Source organism: Phaenicophaeus curvirostris, chromosome 10 (genome assembly GCF_032191515.1).
Source record: "Phaenicophaeus curvirostris isolate KB17595 chromosome 10, BPBGC_Pcur_1.0, whole genome shotgun sequence".
Classification (NCBI taxonomy): domain Eukaryota; kingdom Metazoa; phylum Chordata; class Aves; order Cuculiformes; family Cuculidae; genus Phaenicophaeus; species Phaenicophaeus curvirostris.
The window spans coordinates 17,282,797-17,296,900 of NC_091401.1; the positions used below are offsets into that span (position 1 = coordinate 17,282,797).

The 14,104-nt window shown below is 39.6% G+C and overlaps 1 protein-coding gene across 6 annotated transcripts in view; it reads left to right on the plus strand.

Moving 5' to 3' along the window:
• Window positions 1-565: 565 nt before the first annotated feature.
• Window positions 566-14,104, plus strand: part of PEX5L (peroxisomal biogenesis factor 5 like) — a 112,083-nt gene continuing 98,544 nt past the window's right edge. For 4 of the 6 annotated variants that reach the window (XM_069864676.1, XM_069864680.1, XM_069864683.1 and 1 more), the window contains exon 1: window positions 574-588. In XM_069864676.1, coding sequence (XP_069720777.1) covers window positions 583-588 — 6 coding nt within the window. In that variant the 5' untranslated portion in view covers window positions 574-582. Of the gene's footprint in view, window positions 589-14,104 lie in introns of all 6 variants that reach the window. The other 2 variants (XM_069864681.1, XM_069864679.1) reach the window with 2 other exon arrangements.

Here is a 14,104-nt window from a genome sequence, read left to right on the forward strand (position 1 = left end):
GCCCCGATGCTTTTGTTGTTACGCTATTCTGGGGGGGGTTGTTGGGGTTTTTTGCCGTTCAGGCGCTGTCGGGGCGGTGGGTCGGGGCACCCGCGGGCGCTGGGCGCGCTCCCGGATGCCGCGGCCCCTCTGCGGCCGGAGGGAGGGGAGGGAGGGATGGAGGGAGGGAGGGATGGAGGGAGGAGAGAAGGAAGGAGGGAGGAGGGAGGGAGGCAGGCGGGGGAGGGCCGGCGGGGCCGGGGCCGCCAGGCGGGCAGGCCGGGCAGCTGGCAGCGGGACGAGGCCGGGCAGCCCCGCTCCGCCCCGCCCGGCGCCTGCCCCGCGCTCCGCGTTAAAAGGGGAGCGAGGCAGGCAGAAAGGGAAAGACGGGAGGGGAGGAAGCGGTAAGGGAGGGAAGCCGAGAGCAGTAAAGGAGCTTCAGGACAAACTGTCTTTTGCCAAAAAAAAAAAAAAAAAAATTATATTTATATATACAGCTCTTTCAAGGTTAGGATTTTTTTCCCTCTCCTTTCTCTCCTCTAGCGGAGCGCGGAGGGGCCCCGCGCAGCCCAGGGCATCGGCAGCAGCATGTACCAGGGCCACATGCAGGTAAGAGCCCGCAGGAGCCGCCCCGGGGGACGCGCCCCCCGGCCCCGCGCAACAAGTGGAGCCGCCGGGCTGAGCGGGGGGAGAGGGGGGGGCGTCAACTTCGGAACTAGGCGAAGTTTTTGCGTGTATTTATGAGTGGGTTATGGCTGCTTGCTCGAACAGATTGAAGGGAGCGGTACGGCGTGTTTAAGTGACACATGTCCTCCTGATGCATCTCTTGGTGTATGTCAAGTGAAGGGCAAACAATGAGGGGATAAACACGGGGAGCTCGCTTTGCAAAAATCTGCAAAGCTTTCATGCCGCTCTAAGCCATCCATTTGCACGGCGCCTTGTGGCTAAAGGTGATGGCTTTCTCCTCTTCCCTCCCAACACGGGATGAGGATTGATTGTGCTAAGCCCCGGGATGACTTTGTAGAATGAATTGGAACACATGTCTAAAGTGACATTTTAAGCAGAAATCTTGTCTCATGATCCTGTGGAGTGACATCGCTGTAGCGGAAAATGCCTCTCCTGATAAAAACATCCTAGTGCTTTGGACGTGATTACTTTAACCTTGACTCCCAATCTCCTTCATACGGCTCTTCCTTGGAAAACCAAGTGTGTTTGAAGGAGGAGGAGATGCCAAAGTGGAGTAGAGGTTTACAGGTTTTCTTTGCTTTTGGACCCAATCTGGCTTTGTGTTCATAGCCAGAAACAATCAGATGCTTCTGTCACATCCAGTGGCACCGGGATTGCATGTGGTGGTGTTAGTGCCAAGGCTGTTTACAGAGAAACTGCAGGTTTAGTAAGTGTGAGCTGACCAACCGCTCGTGCTTGGGGTGGCTCTGCATGGCATTTAAAAAAATATGCTGAATGGTCATCAGGGACATTAAACTTAAGTCAATGTCAGCCACAGGGTTGGCGTGTACAATGTGGTACAATATGTGTTAGTTGTAAGGACTCTGATTCAGCACTCTCTGCTTTCCAGAGCTGAATGATACCATGTTCGTGTTATCTGATCTCAATCACCGTAAATAATGTGTCATAATATTGCTTCTTATAGGAGAGCAAACAGGTTTTAAGAAGAAATGTAATCCACAGAAGGAGTATACATATTACTACTTATTTCTGAAAATACGGTTAAAGTATGCGTTATTTTATTGTAACACAAAATCCTATAAGTCCTGATACTAAATGAGCAAATAGGTTTTTATACCCTCAAGAAAACAGAAGTTCTTTGCTATGAGTACTATATTGCAAGGTTTCAACAAACATAAAACACTTTTAAAAAGGAAATGTAATGGAAGTGTCTGGTAGCATTGTATTATTTTTCAGTCATTAAAAGGTTGCAGTCAAATTTGCAAGAGAAAAATCACATCAAAACATACAAATATGTTACGTCCTTTAACTTATTTTCTTTGAAAACGTTTTTGTTTTTCTACCCCTAAAGTAATCAAATTCAAAGCAAATTCTCTTCAACAGTTTGCCAAGTTAAAAATTCTGTTCATGTTGAGTACATTTGTCATAATTAAAAATAAAAACCCACCTTAGTTTATCAACCAAACTTTTTAACAAATTTCTGACTAATAGGAAGCATTAGTTATTCAGAATACGCCTAAAAAAGCCTAAAGCATTAGGAGAGATTTTCATGTTTACTGTATCCTTAATTAGAGCCTTAAGTGAGTCAGACAAAGACAATAAAGAGCTAATTTCTTTGCCATGAAATGATCTCCTCTAATGCTTTTTAAACCATGTTGTAACACAAACTATTGAAGGTACCAATACAAGTACAGTATCAAACCACATGCTAACAAAAATGTAGGCACGTCCTAAGAATTACAAGTCCTTTGTTAATACCTCCAAGACTTCTGGAAAGGTTTCTACTAACTTAAGGAAAACTATTTGCAATAACCCGCCAATCTAGAATAACATGGACTGTAAAACAAGCCAAACGTAAGTGCCTGACTTAATCCAACCAAGTCAGTGTATGGACTCCTAAACAAAAACAATCTTGTTTTTAGAGATGTTCACAGAGCATGGAATGTTTAGCTGGGCGCTGCCTGGGTAGTTAAACATCTAACATTTTATGTCCAGATTCAAAGTGCTGTGCCAATATATAATGCCTGAGCCTACATTCTTCAAGGCAAAAGCTTTTCTGAAGTACTGTGGTCAAATTTAGGACCTAATCGAGAACTCCAGTCATTGTTTCCCCCTTTCCTAGTGTTTTGTTCTTAGGTGCAAGAGTAATATCTGCAGAAATAATTCCTTAGTCCTGTTACTTTAAAAGATGTTTATAGAGAGCCAGTGTTTTACTAATAACCTGCTGGAACTCCACTAATTCTTGGAAGACTTCTGAAAGGTGAGAAAATTAGCAACTGTAATAATGTAATAAGCATAATTAGAGAGACGGAGAATTTACCTACCTTAAATAGGCATCAAGCATTATCGGCTTCAGTGGGGATTTTCCGACTAAGCGCAGTAAGTGTAGACGAAATATACTTTGTATTTAAGCACTACTGAAGTGCAGCAAGCACCTGAAGTACTTCATTACATCAGTCCACAATATGTGTATCTGTTCTTAATTTTCAGTTTATAGTATTGATTGGAATAAACTAAGTGATTTTCTGGGATTCAGAAAAAAGTGAAAAACGAAGACCTCGGTTTAGAGCTCCTTCTTATTTTTTTACAAATTAATCGTCACAACACAGAAACACTAGAGATGTCATAAGCTAAAATTCTGAAGATGGTAAAAAAAACCCAAAACATAAATCTAAGAAGAAGGTACGTTACTGGTTAAACTACTGCCTTTCTTTTTCCAGGAGCCTTTCTGTAGGGCTAGCTGTTGTGTTACTTGTGCGCTGTGCACTTTCACATAGAATGCTAGGAGAAAGATGAAGAAATGGCCTTCCACAGAGCCAGCACCACAAACAGAAATAGGATGCAGAGAGGTTCAGTGCCGCAGGAGCTCTTTCAAAGCTATTTCACTATTATGATAAGCATAACCAATTGATTTAGCCCTATTTACCAACCTGTTCCATACACACTGTAACGTTCTAGAACATAACAGGGACCGGCATAGCTTCTAAGGCAGCAGCTGATTTCCAAAGCCTGAGCCTTTAAGGTGGGGCTTTTGCATGAGAAAGAAAACTTCAGGTGAGATACACAGACTGTTTGCAAACACACAACTTCAGTTATGTAAGAAGTCCTCTTTAATTCAGTAAACTTATGCTTCAGAAGGACAAACCTGATGGTTACAGGAGCACACGCTGGGACTGCACAGATATGGCAAAAGAATTGAGTCTAAATGCTCAACTGTATAGATGTAAGAGAATATTGCATTTCTTAGGGCAAGGTGTGCAACTCTGTGTGCTGTTTTGCATCTTCAAGGAAACATTAGCAAGCCAGATGGAAGCAGCACATAAGCCGTGTCTATCCCAGAGTCACTGTTCTAAAATATCTGTCATTTTAACAACCAACAATAAGATGTTTTGAAGTTTTTACAGTATATTTTATTGCTGGTACCAGTCCCTCCCTCCCCCGGGGAGGGATGTTTATGAGAGTTCTATAAATGGATGGAGGATAAATTACAATCATAGAATGGGATTTTCAGCAGTATATGGCTTCCTAGGAAATTCAAAATAAATGCTTTCAAAACGGTTTGCCTTGATGCTGTGTTTAGTCAGCTTTCTCTAGCTTGAACAGAAGCACATTGCCAAATGTTGGCATAGGATTTTATGTATGGCAGCAGTATGTTTTGAGATGGCTTAATTTAGACAAAGCAGAAATTTTGACCACACATGGCTATCGGAGTTCCTCTGGCACTTTTTATGCAAGAACAGGCTTGTTACTCAAAATGCCTTGGCCGAGTTCCAGATCAGTTAGTCTCTTAGACTTTTAATTCCATAGGCAATCGACTTCACACCCTTAATTGTTGTGGTGTGTATCACTGAAGATATTTAACATCCTACCACTGGCATTTCATATTTACATGGGATGATCCATAGTAATAATTTACATTTCAGTAAGATTTCAGTCATCAAAGACATACTTGTATGGTCATAGTGGGTCTACAGAAAGATAACTCTGAACGCATGAAAATTCTTGCAAGATGAAACCTCAAGGGCTTCACATGTTTTACTGGGCCTTAAAGTGTTGCTAAATATTTTAGGAGTTATTAAAAATAATTTTTGCACTGATTTCCCTACACTTAAGACACAGCTAACTCGCTGGGAGAAGTGGAGCAGAACTGGTTAGGCACAGATACAAGTCCCATCTTTGCTTCTTTGGTAACGTATTAAAAATGCTGCGGTAGTGTTGGTCACACTGCCATCTAAAATAAATCAAACTCAAGCTATTAATTAATGATGAATTTAAAAAGTAATCTCTTGGCTATGTATTTGGTACGTGAACAAAACAGCCCACAAAGAATATGCACAATATAAAATCGAATTCAGTGCTAAATTTTATCTTCGCTCAGCTGTTAAGATTAACATAAATGTCATAATTTTAGGCTACACAATTCTACAAAACTGGGTGCACCTGGAGTGCTAACTGATCCCTAGTGATGTTGATGAATCGTAACTCAACCTAGCTGAAATTCCATTATGATAAACTGATTTTTCATTATTACAAGGCTTTTCTAAAAGTACTCACAATATTAGGGCAGGGTTTGTAGGGGTACATTTCCCATTTTGTCTTTATATTTTCCAGTTATTCACTAGCAGCTTTTCAAGTATGAACAGCAGATTAAGAACTGCTTATAAATGAAACAAGCTAAAAATAATGAGCTCGCGTTCATTGAAAGAAATTCATGTAAAGAAAACAGGTGTTATACTGCTTTTGGCTAATTCGCATAGTGAAACTACAAATCATGAGTATTTGTAATGCTCGTATATAATTTCTTGCATTTCTTGAAGCTGTTACAGAGTTTTATGAGAACCTAGCAGGAAAAGCTTGCAAAGACTCAGAAGCTCTTGGCACACAGTGTATTTTTGCTGGATACTAATTAAGAGGAACTCTTAGTAAATAAATAAGGGATCCATCCCTGTAGTCCAGAATTATATTCATTCAAGATAAGAAAAATAACAATCCCTAGCACTGTCATTAATTTATATAAATATGTTAGTCTAAAGCCAGTATATAGCTTTCACAAAAGAGGCACCATTTACTCAAGAAATCACGCTGTATCTTTTTAAAAATCTACTGCTGTTGTCACAATTTGTAACAGCAGGATGCAGTTGCTAGGTCTTTAAACTATGTGTCTAGAAACATGGATTTTACCTCTAGCTTCATCATACAGCTTCAGCAAGCCCAGTCACCTTTCTACATGTCCACTTTGCCCCTCCTGCCTTATTCTACACTGATTACTTAGCACCTATGCTAAGCTTGAGTAACAATTACCTTTTTTTTAAATCATGTTTTCAAATATCCTAAAATGCACCTGCACATCTACTAAAACCGAGGACTGATCAATAGCAAAATCCCCAGCTGTGAAGACCAAGAGAGAGAGAGAGAGGGAGGGAGGGAGAGAGAGAGAGAAGGGGGGAGGGAGGAAAGGATGGAGAGTCTGTTTTGATTACTTAGATTATATTTGTTTGAAAGTTTAGGCTTACACTTTTGAAAACTAATTAGTTTAATGGGACTTCCTATTCAAAAAAAAAAAAAGGCAGGCCAGCAGTTTCAGAATGGAAGAACATAGGTGAAACTGCTATGCAAAGGAGGAGGTCAAAAAGCTGGAAAATAGTCCATGAGCTAGATCAGGATTAAATATCCAAGTAGTAAAAAGGTGCATGAAAGGATGGGAAAGATAACCAGAAATTTAGAGTACCCTTTAGGAAATGCAGGCTCATAAACATTAACCTGTAGAAAATAATTTCTAATTTATAATAATCTTATTTCTAAGCAACCTGATTGTCCAGAAACTTTTAAAAAAATAGGGTTGATGTCTACACCCAGTCTGTTTAAAACCATCTATCTAGTTTCATTTCCAACCCTTTGTGCAGTCATTATAAATGAAGATGGTAAAAACATTGGAATAGTACTTAAAATTAATCTGACCAGCTTTTTTCTTTCTTGCCTACCCAGCGCAGGAAGCATTTACTAGTTGCTTGTGCCACAGAATGTAAGCCTGCACAGTTTACTTCAGAAATAGCCAATACTGCAAAACTGAGACAAGTTGTCTTCCAAATCAGGTGTCATGACATGTAAACTAGGAGGTGACTTTCTGTAGTTTTGCATTTTCGTCATTGTCCAAGAACATTACTAGCAAAATGCTTAAGGATCATAAAGAGCATGCTCAGCAAATTTTTCTACCAGGTTACAATTATTATAAACAGTATGATATTTCATTGCTTTCACCTCGGGCTTTCAAAATTCTGAGTCACTGGTACATGAGTTTCACTTCTAATGGTTTATTTGCTTATAAATAAATAGAGTAAATCCAAAATACCTAGCAACTGAAACTTATACTAGACTGAAAAAAAACCCTCATCAGATTACCTGTCCCCATGAATAGAAAGCACCACCACAAGTTTAACATTGGGCCTGAACGTGATTTTTTTCAGAGTTTGTACAATTAGTTACATGTCTCAGCATTACTGCAGTTCCTCCCAAGCCTTATTTGTTAAACTTCTATCAGGTTGGCATAAGATATGGAAGCCCCAGGAAGCCCCAGGTTTCCTTTCAGTACTACTCCATGGCTTATCAAGACACTCAAACAGATTTGCCAGTGTTTCTTCTCTTGCTCTATCCTATTTCTTCATTTTCTCCGCCTTATCCAGATTCAAAGGCTTTATTGGAATGTTTTACTTCCTACCATGTTTTCACTGCGGTATCATTTGTGCTGTTTACAGGAGAACAGCTGAGCCCACCCAGGTCATGACTGCACACTACATGCAGTGGGGCTGCGTCACCTCTCAGCAGCACTTGGTCACAAGGCAAAAACATTCCACAGTGAAGTTCAGAAGCAAACTGATGGCTGAAGATCTTACTACCAGCAGTGCTCACTGCTCACAAACTAAATCTAGATTAGGAGACAACAGGGGACCAACAGAAAAAAAAAAAAAAAGCTGGCTTTGAAGGAGCAACCTGATTTTTTGCCTACACTCACTGCAGCATGTTTGTAGGGTAGACCAATATCCATGAACTCTCTTTTCTCACATGCTTATCTATTTTGGCAATCCTTAGAGAAAAATAACTACGCTACAGTCTTTGTGACTGTAAAAATCTGTAAAATATGAGAACATTTTACTGCCTCATGTTCATTTGTCTTAGAGCAGTCTGCTATCTTCTCGTAAGTTGCCACTGTTAATTCCATATCAGTTCCTCAAAACACCCCTTCTCCTAACTTGGATGTTGAATATAATACAAATTACATGAATACAAATGTCTTTGGATGGCATTTTTTAATTAACATACAAAAAGACAGCTATGCCTTTAGAATCTGTCAGTGTAATAACAAAAGCATATGATAAAGAAAGAACTGTGCAATGAATTCAGACAAATGATCTTTCTTTATTACATTAAGACTTTGTTTTCTGTTATTAGGTACACAAAAGAAATTCAAATACTTTCATTCACTGACATTTAGAAATGGCAGCTTCAGAACGATTTTGTCATGCATCTATTTTAGGACAAATTTTTTCCTTGTATTATTTTTCCTTCGGTCAATTATTTGACTTTCCAGACTAGTTTTCAAAAGCTGAATAAACAAACTTCAAAATTTGCCTTACTAACATTATAGGCAGATGTATCTATCTTTACATGAATGAATGTAAATGGAAATTACACTGATGTATGAAAGAGAATAATTGGCTTCCAAGCCTATTTCATGTTAATCCCTGTCTTCCTAATGTCACCAGTTGGGTTCCAAAGTTAGGAGTGTTAAGTAGAGAATGCAGCATGTGCTGAATGGGAGCAGAAAAGCCATTCAAAATTTCTAATTCAACATTTTCTAACTGGTACATGTATCAAGAAAAAGCTTCAGGAACTCTTACGTGCTGTTCATTAAAACTCAACTGAGAGATTATGCTTGCCTCTTTAAGCCTACCGTGGAATAGAGACCTGTTTCTCAGTAAAGTAACACTGATTAATAGAGTTTAAAATTTCAGAATTTACTAGGATCAGGTTTGCTTGTATTACGTATGAATCAGCAAAGACTATAATAAATAGAAGCTTATTAAGTATTATTTGATTATTATATAAAACTGAGAGAAAAATGCCACATTTTGATGTGATAGTAATCTGTCAGACCTCTTTAAAACCCAAATGAGGATCCTGCAATAGAAAGATCTGATAAAAAGCCAGTATCTGGTATTTTATACAGAACTGCAGAGTAGTATTATTTACGTAAATAGAAGGATGTCCTTACTCTTCACTAAGGCCTTGGACACTACTGTCATAGAAGCAATGACAGAATTGTCAAAGGAGCGATTAATGAAATGATAACAAATGTAGCTTGACATGTGTGTCATCAAAGTGACAAGTTATTTCTGCTGTCATTCACTGAAGTTTAACAAGGAAAATAATTTTCCAGTTAAGGGCTTCAGATGCAGATGAGATCTTTCATCTTTTACTGTTTACCATCTAACACTCCTCCCAAGAATCAGGACAACTTTAAGCAAGCTTTGAAAAAGGAATACAAGGAAGAATGTTAAATAAAAGAAAGGCGGAAAATGGTGATGTGCAACAGAGAAAAATAAGGCAAAATAACAGGAACTAGCAAGGAAGGAACTGCTGTTATTATTCTGAATAGTAGAAAACATTTTTAATATTACCACTGTACTCAGTCTGGGTAATATATGTGATATGGCAAGGTGTATAAAACCAGAAGGGATTCATGTGCTTGCCTGAACCTGTGCAACAAAACAAAATAATCTGAATTATTAGAAAACAGCGTGACACTACATGGAGACGGAGGAAGAACACTTATCCCTGGAGCTCTCACTATAAGAGATGATGTGCTGTTCGGCAAAGACAGAAAACGAAGGGTGTTGGTTGCATCAGGAACCTGTATTCCAAGAAAGTGGGGGAAATTTTTGTAAGAAGCTTCAGAACTACTATTTGTAAATATTAAAATTTTAAGACTAAGTTGAGAAACACAATGAATTGAGAGAACTTGATCCTCAAAGGAAGGGAAAATTCGAGTTGTTTGTTTAGATCTTGAAAGTACTTTAAAGCAATCGTTGAAAGTTTTTCAGTTACCTGGTTAAGAAGAGGGGGAAGCAAAACATACTCAGAGCACCATCCATGTTATGGATAACCTTATTTGTGGTACAAAGTCAGAATGGTTATGAGAGCACTTGTTAAAAATGTGTGAACCAAAAGCTCATGCAGAGGTACATTGTATAATCCCTAAAAACTGCTGATGGAACTGGTATATGAAATTGAAGACTTATGGTAACAAATATTTCATAGTCCAGTTATGAATTTGGACATGATGTCATGTGAAGGGACAATAGGAAGTAAGTCAAGATTTAAGGTAAGATAAGAAAAATGGTAAGACAGCTAACAGCCCAGATACCCACATGGCTATCCATAATCTGCAAGGTTTTAAGGAACAGATTTTAAGTAATATTACAAAAATAAATATACTTGGAAAATGGAAAAGTTGCTATTTGAATTTATCAAGAAAAGATAACGCTAGGATATATTGACAGCATTTTCTGTTATCCTAACTGGTTTTTAGGCAAAGGAGATGTAACTGACTTGATTTATACGGTCTTTGGTAAGCATATGTTACGGTGCCACAAAAGAAATTATTAGGGAAGTTGGAGAAGGCAAGGAATAGTAGGAAGTGAGAAAAAGAGCATTAAAAGAAAGACTGTCAGAGTGAGGAAAGTTTAATAGGGAAGGTCTTTGTGAATGACTGTTGGAACCAATGTCTCATCTTTCATCCATAAACACACTAGAAACAGGAAACGTTGAATACATTTGCTAATTAATCAGCGCTGGGCAACACCATCAGTACTGGGAAGTATCATCAGTACTAATTAATTTCAGGTCATGATAGAGAGGGAACTATGTGAATATCAGCAATACAAATATGATTAAATATAACAGCATAGTATGCTGCTGAACATCTGTAACAATCCTAGAATCCTAGAATTGCTTGGGTAGAAAAGACCTTTGAGATCATTGAGTCCAACCATACCTGTCCACTACTAAACCATATCCCTGAGCATCTCATCTACCCATCTTTTAAATACCTCCAGGTGTGGTGACACAACCACTGCCCTAGGCAATGTGTTCCTGTGTCTGATAACCCTTTTGGTAAAGAAATTTTTCCTGATGTCTAACCTGAGCCTCCCCTGGTGTAACATGAGGCTGTTCCCTCTCATCCTATTGCCTGTCACATGTGGGACAAGACCAACATCCACCTCCCTACAGCCTCCTTTCAGGCAGTTGTAGGCAGAGATAAAGTCTCCTGTCAGCCTCCTTTTCTCCAGACTAAACAACCCCAATTCTCTCAGGCGGTCCCCATAACACTTGTTCTCCAGCCCCTTAACCAGTTTTATTGCTCTTCTCTGGACGTGCCCCAGCACCTCAATGTCCTTTGTGCAGTGAAGGGCCCAAAACTGAACACAGTATTTGAGGTGTGTCCTCACCAATGCCGAGTACAGGGGCACCATCAGTTCCCTGGACCTGCTGGCTATGCAGTTTCTGATACAGGTCAAGATGCCATTGGCCTTCTTGGCTACCTGGGCCACTGCTGGCTCATGTTCAGCCCTCTGTCAACCAGCACCCTAGGTCCTTCTCCGCCAGGCAGCTTTCCAGCCGCTTCCCCAAGCCTGTAGTGCTGCATGGGATTGTTGCGTCCCAAGCACAGGGCTCTGCACTTGGCCTTGTTGAACCCTCTGTCAGTCTCATCGCATCGATCCAGCCTGTCCAGACCCCTCTGCAGACCCTTCCTCCCAGCTCAGTGTCATCCGTGAACTTACTAAAGGTCCATTAAATCCCCTCATCCATGTCATCAATGAAGGTACTGAACAGAGCTGGACCCATCCCTGAGCCCTGAGGGCGCCCCCTGTGACCGACTCCAGCTGGATTTAACTCCATTTACCACCACTTTTTGGGTTCTTCCATCCATCCGTTTTTTTAACCCAGCAGAGGGTGCGCCTGGCCAGCCAGTCAGTTTCTCAAGCAGAATACTGTGAGAAATGGTGTTAAAGGCTTTACCAAAGTCCACCTACACTATATCTACAGCCTAACATCTACCCTAAGCTGTAAACTATCATTTAGAAGTAATTCAGAAGAAAAACTCAGACATACAAGATGACTATAAGCCATCAGTTCTAAATATCCATTAAAAAAAACCCAAACAAACAGATGCAGTTCTGGTTTTCTAAGAGTTTTTTTCCAGAATAGTCAAGAAAATATCAATGGTAATTTATAATATCACTAACAAATTTTCATTTGAGAATCTTGTACAGATCTGGCATGGCATGGCAACTGATCCAAAGAAGGATGAGCAAGAGGAAGGGAAAGTTTATCTTACAAGAACAGACAAAAGATTTTGGCTTATTTTGTTGAGCAAAATGACAGCTCAGCAGGAGCATAATCACAGCATGTAAATGCATCAGGGAGATAAACACTGGATAGGGAAAAATCTAAATTAGCTAAGGACAAAACTGGCACGGGAACAAATGGATATTAACCAATTGTGAATAAATTTAGGTTGGAAATTAGAAGAAGGTTTCTGATCATTAGAGCAATCAAGATTTCCAATAGCCTTCCAACTGGAATAGTGGAGGCAAAAAACCTCATTACTTTAAAGATGAAACACAATCAATTTATGAAAGGCTCTATATGACATGTGAAAGCAGAAGGCTGAACCTCAATAACCCAGCAATAACTCTCTCGTCATCCTCTGAATTCTATGACTTCAGCAGAAACAAATCCTGACTCTTATAGAGTAAGAATAAAATCCTCAATTTTAAGGAGTCAAAGGCTGTGGAGGGCTTGATTTTCTTCACAGATTCAGTAACCTCCCGCTGAGTATGCCATACAGGCCCTGACAAATTAGTTTCATTTCTCCTTCCATCGCCTAGTCCAAAACATCGTTTTGACTACTTGTAGAGCTGTAGTGATTTGAATAACTCACTTTGCCAGCTTCCTTATCGAGTTTCCCAATCAGCTGAACTGATAGCATATACAGCCTTAATGATGAGAGGAAATGTATTGCCCCCATACAGCTAAACTCAGTGTTCATGCTAGGAACGCTGATGCTTTTCCCCATGTATTCACGTTTCTGCAAGCAGTCACTGAGAGTCTGAAATCACCAGCTGCGTTAACATTGTGTAACAGTAAGCTTAAATAGATTTTAATAAAAGTCAGAGTTTGTGTACATGACCAAGCTAGAACCTATCAGAGCCAGCAGGGATATTTTCCCTGACATCTACAGAGCCATGATATAGATTTTTCTCCATACTGCCATACTATTTTTCTTTCCTGAGCTCCAAAAATAAGTGCAATGGTCCTTATTTAGAGTATACACTGTTAAGTAAGACATTTTAGTGCTCTGGTTTGCAGTCCTAGTCAGGAAAAACTACTGACCTCACTTTGCACTATTGTCTTTGAAAGGATTGTAAAATGATGTCTTATACTCAGTCCTCTGGCCCTTCTAATAGACTGAGTCAGAAAATTATTTCTGGGCTAATCCAGGCTCATAAAACTACTTCAGAGTCTGTTTGCTGGTGTTTCTGTCCCATCTCAGACCATGGCAGCAGTGATTTGCATCCATCGATGGATCAGGCAGACAGATGTCCCTGAACACTATCACAACTTGATAAAACCATTACAGCTTTATAGCTCTTGGTTGCTAGCAGTTGCTGCGCTGCAGTTTACTGAGCATGACTATGCTGCTTATATTTTAGAATTTCAGGAGTCATGCCAGCAGAGAGTTTCCAAATAGGTGAGATCACTGGCTAATGCTACTCAAAGACAAGCGAAAGCACATTCCTAAATTTACTGAGCAAGCAAATAGGATGGTAATTTGATGAGTTACGTACGTTTACATGTGAGTACACAAAAAATGAATGCTTATTTACAAACTGTTTTATAGTTGTCAGAGTAGTAGCATTTCACTGCCTTTTTCTGAAGTAGTCACGGTCAAATCAGAAGTAAAATTTCAAACAGCATTCCGAGTAACTAACTCAGACTCATTAATCAGCACAGAAAAATCTACATTCAGGCTGTTGCACGTATATTGTGTGTATTTGCTAAGCACGAAGCGAATTAATTTTATGTGAATTTACAAGAGTATTTACTATTTCTTCTTGCATATGAACTTGCTCTAATTCCATCCTGTATTAGTGTCAGTTGCAGAACTAGGGAGCAGGAGGATTTATGTTACTGAAGTGGCCAACCAGATGTGATAGACAGACTAGAAAGACTGTATATATCAAGACAAAGTTTGTCAAATGGTGAAAATGGATGTACGTAGCATGCTTAATGAGCAATTGCAACTAGCTAAAGAACTGCCAATAGAAAACACAAGAACAGTAAAGTTTTTTACTGGATTTTGTATAGCTCTACTTAC